Source organism: Coffea eugenioides, chromosome 7 (genome assembly GCF_003713205.1).
Source record: "Coffea eugenioides isolate CCC68of chromosome 7, Ceug_1.0, whole genome shotgun sequence".
NCBI lineage: Eukaryota > Viridiplantae > Streptophyta > Magnoliopsida > Gentianales > Rubiaceae > Coffea > Coffea eugenioides.
In genome coordinates this window covers 27175827-27190818 of record NC_040041.1, presented here as the reverse complement: position 1 = coordinate 27190818, position 14992 = coordinate 27175827, and the positions used below count along the sequence as shown (strand labels likewise).

At 45.6% G+C, this 14992-nt stretch overlaps 1 protein-coding gene across 1 annotated transcript; it reads left to right on the top strand.

The window, feature by feature from the left end:
• Positions 1 to 938: 938 nt before the first annotated feature.
• LOC113777197 lies at positions 939 to 1875 on the top strand. Its single transcript, XM_027322231.1, has 3 exons — positions 939 to 995; positions 1066 to 1143; positions 1243 to 1875. Exons 1-3 carry the CDS (start codon positions 939 to 941, stop codon positions 1873 to 1875), a joined length of 768 nt encoding a protein of 255 aa, XP_027178032.1.
• The last annotated feature ends 13117 nt before the right edge of the window (positions 1876 to 14992 follow it).

Here is a 14992-nt window from a genome sequence, read left to right as displayed (position 1 = left end):
TTCCTGGCAGGGAACAGAGTCGTAATGACCAGGACATGGGTCCCATTAGCATGAGCCCTCCGTCCTGTCTTCCACTCCTGCCCTATAAATACCCCCCATGTGCCCTCAACAAGTAAGCATACTGTTCATTCGTACACACTCTTGTTTTCTCTAGTTCTCTCAATATACTGACTTGATCGTCGGAGTGATTCCAGGGGAGAAGCCCGCCATTCACTTCGGACAAGTGAATTCACCACATTTCACTTGAGAGAGGACTGATTCAGGTCGGTTCTGCTAACCACCAAAAATCACCTCTTCATTTGGCGCCGTCTGTGGGAACGACATTACTGCTAAAATGAGATCCACGAGCTGCAGAAATGGGAGAGTTCCCTCAACCGGGGCTGGGCAAGTCTCGGGAGCTCAGCAAGGTCACATATCTGACGAACAAGGGTCCCCGAGGATCCAGCCCACCAATGAAGACGCCATCGCCAAGATGGCTAAGTTCGTAGCGGACAATCCCAATATTTTCGAAGAACTAGGGAGGTACTTCAAGAGGCAGGGGAAAGAAAAAGTCGAATCTTCCAAGAGGAGATCGACGAAGTCACCTGAAGTACCTTCAGGTGAGGACTCTGATGAGGGGCACCTCTCTCGGAGTTCTTCCAGGCGCGCATCTTCCAAGGCGACCTCCAAAATTGCCTCTATTTCCCGGGTATTTTCCCGGGCATTTTTCCGGCGCCCTGGGGGCCTAGCAGCCGACTACATGAGAACTCCGCCCTTTACCAATGACATCAATGGAGAAATGGTTCCCCCTAATTTTAAGCTCCTAGCATTGCATTCCTACGATGGCCGAGGTGATTCTTGATCCTTCGTGCCTTCATTTCAGCATTCCGTCTCTACTGCGTCCCCGACGCCGTGATTTGTCAAGTTTTTCCCATTTTTCTACAAGGGACAACCCGAAAATGGTTCTGGGGCTTAGAACCGAGGAGCATTTCCTCACTGGACGAGTTGGTAGACAGGTTCATTCACCGCTCTGTATCGTCTCACCCAATGACAAAGATTTCAGCCTACCTCTTGAACCTGCACTAGGCTCCCGGCGAGTCACTGCGCTCGTATGTGCAGAGGTTCAATGAGGAAAATGTGCAGATACTTGATCAAAATGAGCAGGTAACCATAGCTGTCTTCACCAACGGGTTGATCGCAGGGATTTTCCATACCGAAATACATCGAAACTACCCCCATACACTTCGAAAACTCTGGGAACAGGTAGACCAAGGAATTCGAAGTGAGGATCTAAATCGCATGAAGCGGGAAGCCCAAGCAGCCCGTACTGGACAAGAGTCCCGGAGGCAAAAAGAAATCGGCCAACTCGAACAAGGCCCCAGCGGCTCGTCGAATCAATTTCGCGATCGCCGGAGTGTCTTTGACAGAATCGTGAAAGGGAGGTCGTCCACCTCGGACGCCGAGCTGACACCACTCAATTCCAGTCGGTCTCATATCCTGGCTGTAATGAGGCAGAATCACCTCGGCCGAGCCCCTCCTGAAATTTTGGGAACGAGAGAGAAGAGAAACTCCAGTCTCTATTGTGCCTACCACCGAGATGTTGGGCACGAGACCGAAGACTGCAACGATTTGAAGAGGGAGATCGAGAACCTGATCAGACAGGGATACTTGAAGCAATTCGTCCGCAAGGATGGAGGTTTCAACCGAAATGCCTCCCACCGAGATAACCGGGGCCCTTGCCGAGAGGACATGCGGGGCACAAAGAGTCACTGTCGTGGACCCGAGGACCATAGGGAGGACCAGCGGCCTTCGCCAGACGGGTCCCCGGGCTATGACCCTAACATCGCCGGGGTGATCAATACAATCGCGGGTGGCCCGACGGGAGGAGACAGATAGAACTCCCGTAAACGGACCTACCGCCATGCCAGTATGAAGGTGGCCGAGCCGAACTCCCGGTTATTCGAGGTGATTACCTATGGTCCCAGCGACCCAATCCCTGCCGCATCCAGCAATCACGAAACCCTTGTGATTGAAATTCTCACCAATAATTACATAGTCAAGAAAGTCTATGTTGATCCCGGAAGCTCGGTAGACGTCTTGTACTACCGAACTTTCGAAAGTTTGAAACTGACCAGAGAGCAACTCACTCCTGTCAGAACTCCCCTCGTCGGCTTCGGGGGAAACGTAGTCCACCCTGAGGGAATGGTGTCCCTGATGGTGACTATCGGACGTCACCCCCGCTGCCAAACTGTACCCGTCAGTTTTGCGGTGGTCAAAGCAGATTTTCCTTACAACATGTTAATAGGTCGGCCCAAGCTCAACGCTTTGAGATCTGTGTACTTTACCTACCACTTGAATTTCAAATTCCCGACACCCGCAGGGGTGGCCAAGGTGAGTAGCGACATGAACGCCGTCCGAGAATGCTACCTCGCCACCATCCAAGCCGCGGTCACTCCCCGGGCTGTGTCAAAGGCTGAGGAAAAGAGACCAACTGTGCTCTCCATAGACAGTATCGATCCTCAGAAGACCGGAAAGCCTGGCAGGTTTGAGCCCGGGGACGAGGTGGAGCAGGTGGTCTTGGACGAGGCGAGACCTGACCAAGTGGTCCAAGTGGGGGCCAAACTCCCCTCGCCCCTAAAAGAAGAGATGATCCACCTGATAAAGGACCACCGAGACGTCTTCGCATGGTCAGCTGATGAAGTGGTTGGAGTGCCCTCCGAGCTAATGATTCACCAGCTTAACGTCAATCCACAGGCCCGTCTTGTGAGACAAAAAAGTAGGCACTTTGGCCCCAAATGCAGCAAGGCCATATCTGATGAGGTCGATAAGCTCTTGCCTGCCAAGATGATCCATGAGATCCAATACCCCACCTGGCTGTCCAACCCTGTCATGGTCAAAAAGGACACCGGTGGATGGAGAATGTGTGTGGATTTCACCGACCTTAACAAGGCCTGCCCCAAAGATTGCTAGCCGCTGCCGAGGATAGACGCCCTCGTCGACTCGGCAATGAGACACGAGATCCTCTACTTCCTAGATGCCTTCAAGGGGTACCATCAAATAGGAATAAGTGAGGAGGACCAAGAGAAGACAGCGTTCTACACCGACCGGGGTGTCTACTGTTACACCACCATGCCGTTCGGGTTAAAGAACGCCGGGGCGATCTATCAAAGGCTGATCAACCGCCTCTTCAAAGATCAGATCGGCCGCAATGTGGAGGCCTATGTGGACGACATCCTCGTCAAAAGTCTAACCACTTCGGCCTTCTTGTCAGATCTAAGGGAGGTCTTCGGCGTCCTGCGGGACTCAAGAATGAAGCTAAATCCTAAGAAGTGCGTCTTCGGCGTCACCTCAGGAAAATTTTTGGGGTATCTGGTTTTCCGCCGGGAAATCGAAGCTAACCCCGACAAGATCAAGGCCATCCAGAACATGTCCCTACCTCGAAACTTTCGAGAAGTTCAGAGGCTAAACGGACGTCTGGCCGCACTGAACCGCTTCCTGTCTCAATCTGCTGAGAAGGCCTTACCCTTCTTTAAGGTATTGAAGAAGGCTGATCAGTTCGCCTGGATCGAAGAGTGCCAGCAAGCCTTCGATCAATTGAAACAATATCTGCATCACCTGCCTACCCTCGCCTCACCTCGACCCGAAGAGAAGCTGTACCTCTACCTCTCCACCGCCGATGAACCTGTCAGCGCTATGCTCATCAGAGATGAGGGCACTCAAGTGCCAGTCTACTATGTCGGCCGAGCTCTCCGGGGAAACTCGATACACCCAGGTGGAAAAGCTCGTGCTAGGATTAGTTCACGCAGCTCGGTTGCTGAAACCTTATTTTCTAGCTCATCTTATCTCCGTTAGGACAGACCAGCCTATTCGACAGATACTGGTGCGTCCCGAGGTTTCCGGGCGCCTCACCAAGTGGGCTGTCGAGTTAGGAGAGTATGATCTGTCGTATGAGCCGCGTACTGCCATAAAAGCTCAAGCTTTAGTTGACTTTCTTGCCGAGCTCACTTTCACGGAGAGCCAAGAATCCACTTCTGCAATCCCCAAAGTGCCCGACCCACACTTGTGGACGTTGTATGTGGACGGATCTTCTAACGGGGATAGCAGCGGAGCAGGACCGCTCTTGGAGGGACCCCAGGGAGAAGTGTGCTCATATGCCCTCCGCTTTGACTTTCCGGCCACTAATAATGAAGCCGAATACGAGACCTTGATTGCGGGACTCCAGCTAGCCCGCAGACTCGATGCTCAGCGGATCCATGTCCGCAGCGACTCCCAACTTGTAGTATGCCAAGTTCTTGGTGAATATGAAGCCAAGGATGAGACCATGTAACGGTATCTCTCCAAAGTTCACCAACTTACTGTGTACTTCAAGTCTTTCGAAATCCAAAGAATACCCCGGTCACAGAATAGGCGGGCCGACGCCTTATCCCGGCTGGCTTCCACATCATTTTCTGATCTCAACAAGACGGTCCTAGTGGAAGTGTTGAACGAGGCGGGATACATGGAAGGGGTGGCCTGCTCCGTACACCCGGAAGACACATAGATGAGCCCATTCATCCTCTTCTTAGGTCAGAGAATCCTTCCAGAGGACCAAGCTGAAGCGAGAAGGATCCAACGCAAAGCCGCTTGGTACGCGCTCCGCGATGGGGAGTTGTACAAACTGTCCTACCTTGGCCCGTGGTTGAGGTGCATTACGCCCGAGGAGGGACGTCAACTCCTCCACGAGATACACGAAGGCCTATGTGGGGCTCACGTCGGCCACAAGATGTTGGCCAAGAATACCCTACTTCTCGGGTATTTCTGGCCTTCCGTTCGACAAGATACCCAAAACCTTGTTCTCGAGCACCACCAGCTCTCAAATCTTATGATTCCAATCACCTCCCCTGGCCGTTCGAGCAATGGGGGACAGACATTATCGGTCCCTTCCCTAAAGTTGTCGGAGGTTATACCTTTCTTGTAACCGCCGTGGACTATTTCACTAAGTGGGTCGAGACCGAGCCTCTAAGGACCATCACAGGGTTGGCGGTTCAAAAATTCTTTTGAAAATGCATCGTTTGCCTCTTCGGCATACCTCAGATCATCATTTCAGACAATGGGAGGCAGTTTGCCGAGAACCCGTTTAAGAGTTAGTGCGAGAACCTCGGCATCAAACAACACTTTACTTCGGTGGGCCACCCCCAGGCCAACGGTCAAGCAGAAAATTTCAACCGAACTCTCTTGCATAACCTCAAGACCCGACTACACCGAACTGGATCATCTTGGGTAGAAGAACTCCCCAGTGTCCTGTGGTCCTATTGGACCACGCCGAGATCAGCCACGCAAGAACCCCTTCTCCTTGACCTATGGAACCGAAGCGGTCATTCCTACTGAGATCCTCACATCCAGTTCTCGGTTGGCAGCTTATACAGTCGAGGTGAACAAAGAAGAGAGACAACTGGATCTCGATCTTGTCGAAGAAAGAAGAGATGTTGCCTCAGTTCGGGATGCTTCATACAAGAAAACCTTGGCCCGCTACTACAATGCCCGCGTGAAACATCGTCTATTCCAACCAGGAGATCTGGTCCTGAGAAAAAACTCGGTCAGCCGAGCTGAACCACAGGAAAAATTATGCCCAAAATGGGAAGGCCCTTACCGGGTTGTGGAATCTAACCTAAGTGGGTATTGTAAACTAAACTACCGAGATGGTTCTCTAGTGCCGAGGACTTGGCACGCCGAGAAGCTTAGATTGTATTATGCTTGAAAATTTTAACAAGTTGTGACTTCAGACATTTCATTATTTTTTAATACCTTGATACCACACATCCATTATTAAAAAATAAGGGGGACAAGTAGGGGATGAAACGAGAAAGTAAAAGAACCGAGATGAGAAGGAATAGAGACTTCATTTAATGAAAAGAGCATTAAAAAAGGAATACAAGAACCGAGGTCAGGAGTGCTACTAAACACATTCTGCCTCGGCATTTCCCTCAACACCCGCGAGCCTAGACCCTTGTCTCGGCTCCCTCCTGGCCGGTTTCCTTGCTAGTCTTTCTCCCGCCGGGATGAGGCTCTCCTCCTCCTTTATGCTCCTCGCTAGTCTTCTCACCGGCGTCTCCCCTGCTGAAAGTAGCCTCTTCTCCTCCTCCCTCCTCCTCGAACACCTCGTCGAGCTCGGATAGCCATTTGTTGAACTCGTCCCGAACCTCGGCCAGGTTTCATCCAGTTTGGATGCCCTCGGCCATCCGATCACACAGTTCCTTGGAGTCCTCGTTGTAGTTGGCCTTGTTCCTCAAGGACTCCAAGGCCTCGGGAGAGAGGTAAGGAGCGGCCTCGTCAATAACAGATGTGTAGCCGAACATAAAGCTCGGCATGGTCAGTTCGCCGAGGTTTTTGGTGAAGGCCTCGGACCACCTCCGGAAAGCCTCCACCGCCGAGGCTCCAGCACCCTTGAGGGCCTGTTCATGGGACTTCTTCACCTCGTCCCTCCTCTTCTGCTCTTCTTTCGTTTCGGCCTGCTGAAGTCGTCTCTGGAGCTCCATCTTCTCGGACTCGGACACCATAAGTTTTTTCTCCAACTTGGAGATCTTATTTTGCAACTTGCCGGTGTCCTGCTCCTCGACTAGGGCACAATACCTGTGGGCCATCTTGGCCACAAATGCTGTATTGGAGGCCGTGGCCACCATGACGCTCTGGACCACCTCGGCCAGAGTCAGTTTTCTCATAAACTCCACGTCCCTTGGCAAGCTTGACTACATCACTAATTCTTGTGCAACCCAAGGATGGCTGTACCTATCGTTGACCGAGAAGGTCCAGTTCGGGCACCAGCGATCACCGGGGTGCGTTTTTTCTTCCCCAGGAAACACAGAGGGGCTATGGAAATGATTCCATAGCGAGGACCCCGTGACCGGATTGACTGGAGGCTTCAGTTGTTTGCCTCGGCCATGAGGAGGCGGGAGTGCCGTGGTGACTCCCTCGAGGGGCACCCCTTCTGGCATAGACGAGGTGGACCCTGTGGCTGCGGCGGCCGAACTGCTTTGGGCTGCCATGGTTGGGGTGCTCTTGGCAGCCGAAATTTTAGCCACCTACCCTTGTGTTTTCCTCTTCGGCGGAGGTGCCGAGGTCTCTTCTGAGCTCTTCCTCTTGTTCCTCTTGGCCAACTCAGTCGAGTCGGAGGTGATGATATCGGATAATTTAACCACTGCGCAAGAAGCAAACATTATTATTTGTAACAGTCGAAGTGAAAGGAAAGCTAGGAAAGAAAAATTACAAGGCTTCGAAAGTCTAGTGGAAAAGAAGGGAGGCTTGTCAGGGTTGATCACGGCTCGGCTAATTTTCCCGTCGACCAACACAGCCTCGAGGTAGTCTCAACAATTGATTCGAAACCCTGACCCCATCAACTTCTGGAAGGCCTCCTCGTCGTGATCCCCCGCGGAAGGGTCGGCCTTTGATTTAATCGGCCTCCACCAAAAACCCCTAGGGAAGTCCCCGGCGATGACGAAGACGAAGTCGCGCTTCCAATTCTTTATCGAAGTGGGAGCGTCGACCACGAGTTTCGGGATGGTGTTGTTCCGGTTGCAGACATAGAACCATCCCTTATCCGTCCCGTGTGCCTTGAATGTGTAGCATCGACGAAAAAGGTCAACGGTGGGGGTCACCTCTTGATGTCAGCATAGCATCTCAAATCCCACCACGATGCGGATCGCGTTCGGGGTGAGCTGAGTGATCCTGAAGCCGAAGTGTCGGAGTACGTCCCTGAAGAACCTCGACGTCGGCATTCTCAGCCCGGCTTCCAACTGCTGGAGGTAAATCGCCACCGTGCCCATTGGGGGCTTCTCGGCCTAGTCATCTGGCCCAGGCGATCTTATGGGATACCCCGTCCTGAAGGGGTATTTCCTTATCACCTTTTCAGCTCTGTCTTTCACGACGTGACTTCTAAACTTCGGCATCTTGCCGAAGTCAATTTTGGCGACATCCTTTGGAGCGACCGGCTCCAGCATGCCCTCGTCGTGGGGTACTTCCGTTCCGAGGTCACTATTATATACGACCTCGGAACCACCCTTACTCACTTCGGATGATTCCGACTCCGGGGCTGTCTTGGCGGTTTCCTCCTTGGCCGTTTCCTTTGCGGCACTAGACGTCGACCCCTCAGAGTTGGACGAGGTCGTTTCTTCTGAAAGAATCGGACGAGAACGAAGACTCCGGTTGTGATCTCGGCTGACGGAACTGATCTCGGCAACGCTCACAAATTTGCGAGTCTGAGGCGAAGATGGAAAGTGATGGGCAATGCGGTGAAAAGGACCCCCTATTTATAGGGGATCGGGGGAATCCGAAGTGGCGGCAAGAATGCAAAAAGGCGGCCACGTTCAAATTCAAAAGGACGTGTCTCTCTCTTTCTTCATTAATGCCCCGTCCTGTCAACTGACACCCTCTCTGCACAAAGTGTCCCACTACCTCACCCCGCAACGGTTACCCATAACCGCCCTACTCACCACGTCCTATCAACTGACCTGCCTACATGTCACACCCCCGCATCTTCCGGAGCGGGTTCGGGTCCCAGAGTCTGAATGACCTTGACACAAGGAAGCCTCGATACCTCACGAGCCCCGGAGCTCCTGAGGCTTTGGGGGCTTATTGAGGATGCTCACCTCGGCCACCCTGCAGTGCCGAGGTGACCTCATTTCGTCCTTCGCACTAGCGCGGTCATGTCCTGGACCTGACTCTTGAGATCGGTCAGATCTCTGGCTGACCTGCTTGGATGACCTCTAGGCTCCCACCTCGTCTGCACGCTGATGATGTCAACACGTCTGACATCACACGGGACCAGTGCTTTATCTGAAAAGCACCTGATGCTCTTAATGGCTACTATGCAAGGCTCCCCGTCATCACGTCCAGGCGGCTACAGTGTCAGAGTCAGACCTCCTGGCAGGGAACAGAGCCGTAATGACCAGGACATGGGTCCCACTAGCATGAGCCCTCCGTCCTATCTTCCACTCCTGCCCCATAAATGCCCCCCACGTGCCCTCAACAAGTAAGCATACTGTTCATTCGTACGCACTCTTGTTTTCTCTCGTTCTCTCAATATACTGACTTGATCGTCGGAGTGATCCCAGGAGAGAAGCCCCGCCATCCATTTCGGACAAGCGAATTCACCACATTTCACTTGAGAGAGGACTGATTCAGGTCGGTTCTGCTAACCACCAAAAATCACCTTTTCAAACAATGACCCATTTCGAAATCTGAAAAATTCGAGCCAGGTTCTTGAAGTTTTCTGCAGCAAGATTGATGGTCAGATTCCAATATTGAAATGTGTTTTTCGTGAGTTTTTCCACGTTCCTTTGAGGCCCAAAGCTGTTGAAAGGTATCCCATGCTTCTCTTTTTTCTCATCTATGCCTAAAGATGCAACAAGCATGCCAAAATGTTGCTTCATTTGCTCTTGCCGTTTGCATCTTTCTTGCTGTTTTCATCCAGAAATTTCCTCCATGTCTTCTTGTGATTGTATGTGATATTTGAATAAATAAGATTTGGGTATCGTTAGAAGTTGCATTATGATTCCATTTTGTTTCTGAACTTGGGATGGAAAAATTTTGCTGGAACTAACCCAAAAGAAAGTTTTAGAAGGTTTTTGAAGTTGCGAACATTTTCCAGATTTTTGCATGCTTTTCTCCTCTTAACTTTTGCATTTAAACATAAGAATTTTGTGGTCAAAGTAGAAAGAATGCTAGATGGATTTCTTACTTTGGCTCAAGTTGTTGTTGGTTGAGTCGTTAGTAATGTTTGGACGGGAAAAACTTGTATCAGAAACCATGAAAATGGCAATAGAAAAATGCAGCAAAGCTTCGACTAAGTTGTTTGAAGTTTTGGAGGTGTTTTCTTCTTCCTTATTGCATGTTTAACCGTGAGTTCATGATTGGTTTTATGGAGTTTAATGAGTGTTGGGGTTCTTGTTTATCTTATGGTTTTGTTATCTTGCCTATATAGGTTGCATTATCCTTTAGTTGAGCAAGTTTGCAGTTTCCTTTTGGGTTCCCGTAATCAGTTTTTCAACTGAAATGGCAAAAATTCGAATGTGTTAAAGGATTTGGGGGCTTCTGTGTTTGATGGTTTCATGAAACAATGCTAGCTTTCAATGGTTCTGTCTTTGAGTTATAGGAGATTGGTTTCATTTCTTTCTTTTATAGTTGCATGTTTTTCCTTTTTTTACAAATCACAAATCTTGCCCAGATTATGCTAGCTAAATAGGTTCAGATATCTATTGGGTTATTGGATTGATAAAACAGTGAGATTTGATTGAGTGTGCATGTTTGCCGCGAGTTTCTCTCCTTGTGCCTCTGCTGCATTTTTACATTCAATTGTATCATGGAGCTGCTGATGCTTGTAATGTCTTCCTGATGCATATAATCTCTTGCGTCCCTTGCTGCATTTTTTCCCTTTCGTTTGCTGTTGGTCAACTCAGATTCTCAGCTTTGATCTTGCGACAAAATGTAATGTTTGGTTGAGTTGATGATTGAAGCTTGTAGTGTTTGCTTGTTTTGATCTAAAATCTGGATATTTGTTGGACTTGTTTGCATGATGAAATGGAAGAAAGCCACGGTTGGAAATAGAATTGTTGCAGAGAAAGCTTCTTCTACGTAAATTGCATGTGAATAAAAAAGGAAAATTGCCTTTTAATCCCCTAATTTCTATCTAATGCTACTAAAGCCCAAAAATTAGGAAAATCAATCAATTTGGTCCCTTTTAAACATCAATTTCCTTTGGTATGTTTTAATATGTTTTTGGGCAGATTGTTTAGGAATTTTAGGATAGAATTTGAGTATTTAATGATTCTTGATAATTCTTAGTTTTGATTTGGATTTTAGAGATTTTGGTATTTTGTTGTTTAATCGTAGCAAATAGTTTTTTATTTATTTTGTGAGAATTTTAGTTTTGGTTTGGGTTGCGTTTCACCTTAAGTCCTTAATTTATTTCCTTTTAGACCCTTAGTATTTATAATAATAATAAATTGGCCCCTTAAACTTTTTTAATCTTTCAATTGGGTCTTTGTTTGTCTTAATTGGTTAAATATCAGTAGTTTATTTTCCTTGGTTTGCTTTGAGTGATTCAATTTCTTCTTCATTTCCATTTCATGTGATTATTCATTAATTAAAGTGGTACCTTGACATTTTTATTGTTTTGGAGAGTAAATAAGTAATTTCGCTTCATTAGGGCACAAACTCAAGGGAGGTACACTTTAACCATTATTTTGACTTTACTTGACCCTATGTGCCCTTATGTGATTTTATGTGCTTAATTGCATGTCTTTTGAATGTTTTATTTTATTCATTTAGTTACTTTATTTGTTTTAATTTTGTATATTTATTTAATTTAATTTGTAATTATTTGGGAAGGCAATTAAATGCCACAATTGTAATAGTTAGGTTATTATATCATTTTATTTAATTCTTTCCCCTTTTAAATTGTAGTAGGGCCCCCGAATGTAATAGTTAGGGATTTATTTGTTTTATTTGCCTTGTGTGTTTTTGCATGCTTGTGTGTTACGTGCTACTCGCTTTTCTAGGGCCTTGCATCTAGATATCATGATTATGTGTTATGTGTTTATGTGATATTATGTGTTTACATGCTTTTTATTAGTTTTACATGATTAGTTAGTTATAATTAAGGTATGACAATGCCACACTAGTCCAACGCTAGTTATGGTTTCTTTGTTCGATTTTTCACTAGTCCAACGCTAGTGAGAAAGTAGAAATATGGGTTAGTCCAACGCTAGACCCTTAGGAGCCCTTCGAGCGTTAGATCATGATTGTGTGATAAAATCCCTTCATTTCATGCATATTTTTCACTTTCTGGGGTCTTTTATAATTTTTTCCATATTCCCCCCCTATACATATGACCCTTATCCCATACTTCCCCTATATATGTATTTTCCCTCCATATTCCCCTTATACGTATACCCCTTATCCCAAATTTTCCTATATATATCCCTATATGTGATACATAACATTAGACTTGCATTTCATATAGGAAAAATTAGAGATAGGTCAGTACATTTGCTTGTTTAGATTAGGAAACAACCCCTTGAGTATGGGATATGGACGAGTTTAGCTTTCTAGTCTTTGCACGCTCGTATTCCCTCTAATAAAGGAAAAATTGAGTCACGAACATTAGTCTCCCATACCCGACATGATGCATTCCTTTAGGTCACGTATATTTGTAATAATTATATTTGTACATTCTTTTATTTTAGTATTTTCTTTGAGTCTCATATTTTTGCATAATTCGTGACTTTTACGAAATAATCACTTTTGGGCGTCGCAATTAATGCGATTTGCACCAATTAAAATTCGAAGAGATATTTTGACCCTCCGATACCCTTCTAGGTCTAGAGTTTGCATTCATATAGCACATCCAAATGTGATAAATCTTTAGGTTAAAATAAGAAAATTTTTGACTAAATCACGCAACTAGCCTTGGTTAGGTGGAAAGGGTGCCTTGAATTTTTATTCTTTCCTTCCCTTTCTTCAAACGTGACTCCCGAACGCTATCTCTGATTTTCGTAGACTTAGGTGCCATTTAAAAAGGGTTTTCCATAATTTTATTTAAAAAAAAAATTCATTTTTAGGTGACTTGATACACCTTATGTGAGAACCAGAAAATTTTCACATTTTCTAGGCCTTATTTTATGTTTGCCTACATTTTTATACTTGCCTTTAACATATTAAAGTTTCTATGCATTTTTATAAGCAAGTACAGTTTTAAATCATTTTCCTAGTATAAGTTAGTGTACGTTAAATTTGAAACGCATTATAGACGTGGGACCCGCTAGCGCGATAAAATTTTGGTGATTAAGTGATTTTTGTGCTAAGTATTATTATTTTACAAGGTGCTAGGTGATAATTAGGGATTAGCTAGGAAGATTAGTGTTGGAAGACAATAATATAAGGATTAATCTTGGCTAACCACTTGTCTTAAATTTATTGGACTTTTGACTTGGACCAAGGACTTTCTTACCTCTTGAATAGAATCAAAATTTGACCAACATTTTCTTCATTTTTAGCTTCTCTTGGCCGACCCTCTTGAGGAGAAAAACAAGGAGAGAAACTTCAATTTCTACTTCACTTGCTAGCTTGAATCTTGAGTTGTAGCCAACCAAAATTGAAACTACACCATACAAGTGATTATTAAGGAAGGTTGAAGGAGTTGGTGGAGTGATTGTGGGAGGAAAGATACTAAGCTACCATTTTTCTTGAGTTTTCAAGGTATTTTGCCAAGAACCTCCTCTTTACTTCAATTAATTGCTAATTAGTGGTTTAAAGTTGTAGTTTTGGTAGTTTATGAGCATATTTCATAGTTGGAAGTAGTATTATGGAAATTTCAGTTTTAGGGTTTTCATCTTACCCTGTTCTGCCCGGTTCTGTTCGGCCATGATGGAGGCCGAATCAGCCTTAAGTTAAAACATCAAAATTGTAGGAAATGATGTTTTACAGTAATTTCAGCTCAATACGAACATGGTACCATGTGAAAAGACAAAAATACCCCTAACTGCCATAGGTCTCTGTGGACAGTGTTGACATTTCACAAATCTGACCGTGTCTGTTCACCCTGATCCATACCAAATTAGCATTTGGCCAAAACACAGAAGTTTTATGCTATGTCTTAGCTTTCTAACGGCCCTATAAACGCCTCAATCGGACTTCGGTAGCCTGAGTTATGGTCTTTTACGTATAGTGCGGTTAACTAGCCTGTTTGTGAGATTTTGGTTCTGTACTTTGAAATTTTGACCTGGATACATTACGAACTGGACTGAGTGACCTTCATCAAAGTTTTAGCCCTTTATCTTAGCTTCGAAACGGTATAAATTTCACAATGGTCCGATAAGCGTAGCTTCGGTTGTGTCTGATACGCTAAGCGGCGTCAAATCTGTCTTTTATTTTATGACTTAAACTTCATTTCCGGACATGTTCCGAGCTTGATTTTGTACTTGTATGACATTGAGCCTATTGAACGGCTATTGTAATGAGATTATTTTGTGTATGACTTTGAGACTGATTGAGGAAAAGAATGAAGCTATAAATGGCTGGAAAATAGGTAAATACAAAGGGCGTGCTGCCCAAATTTACGCTCAAGGGCTAGGTAGATTTACTTGCGACTCGAGTAAAGCTTGAGAGCGAATACCACTTGAACCATCTAGGATATTTGCGTCTTCTTTTATCGAGGTATATAAGTTAGAACTTAGCCGAAACTTGTACCCTTGGAAAAATGAAATTTACGATTAATAGAAACACGTTTCCTTTGTCATTTCGACTCAAATGGAGATTTTAGAGTTTTACGAGTGAGTATAAGTTTTACAAATATTTTACTTATGTCCTTTGGTTTAAATGTACTCTTTTCACAACAAAAATCATATTTATACTTTGTACTAGTACATAATTGAATTTTCTTTGAATCACTTAAATCTTTGATGGTTGAAGCATAATGTGTTCTTTTGATTATATTAGGGTTCCTTGGTGATTGAGAGTGTTATCCGGAAGGATACTTTGGACATTATTTTGCGTAAATAGGTGAGTCTTCTTTGTTTGTTATGTTTCCATGAACTATATGATTTGTTGTGGATATTTGATTAAATGATAAATGTTTGTTACAAATGAATTTTGCTAGGCGAGTGTGTACTTTATCGCACTCGACCTAAATAAATGTGAAATTTTCAATGATTAAATGATTAAATGCTAGTTGCGCATGAATGTAAGCTGTTTGGCTGAACTGGGCCCTTGCCCTTCATTGCCGATTGACTCGAGCCAGAAGTGGACTCGGTCAGGCGATTTGGTGACCCTGGGTGAAAGTTTGGTATACTCGAGTATTACCACGTTGTCGGGTGGAGTGTAGCCAATGTCCAGAAGGAGGAAGAATGAAATGAATGAACGAGTGACAATGTCAATGAAGGGATTTTCACGTACAAATTGCATTTTAAAATGATTGGAGGAATAAGGAAATGAAAGGTAAATGAAAGAACAAAAGGCTCCATGTGAGCATGTACCCTTTTAA

Coding starts and splice junctions, on each gene's coding strand:
- LOC113777197 (XM_027322231.1), top strand. CDS start 939: ATGGTTCTGGGGCTTAGAACCGAGGAGCATTTCCTCACTGGACGAGTT. Junction 996..1,065: donor CTGGACGAGTTGGTAGACAG/GTTCATTCACCG, acceptor AACCTGCACTAG/GCTCCCGGCGAGTCACTGCG. Junction 1,144..1,242: donor TACTTGATCAAAATGAGCAG/GTAACCATAGCT, acceptor CTCTGGGAACAG/GTAGACCAAGGAATTCGAAG.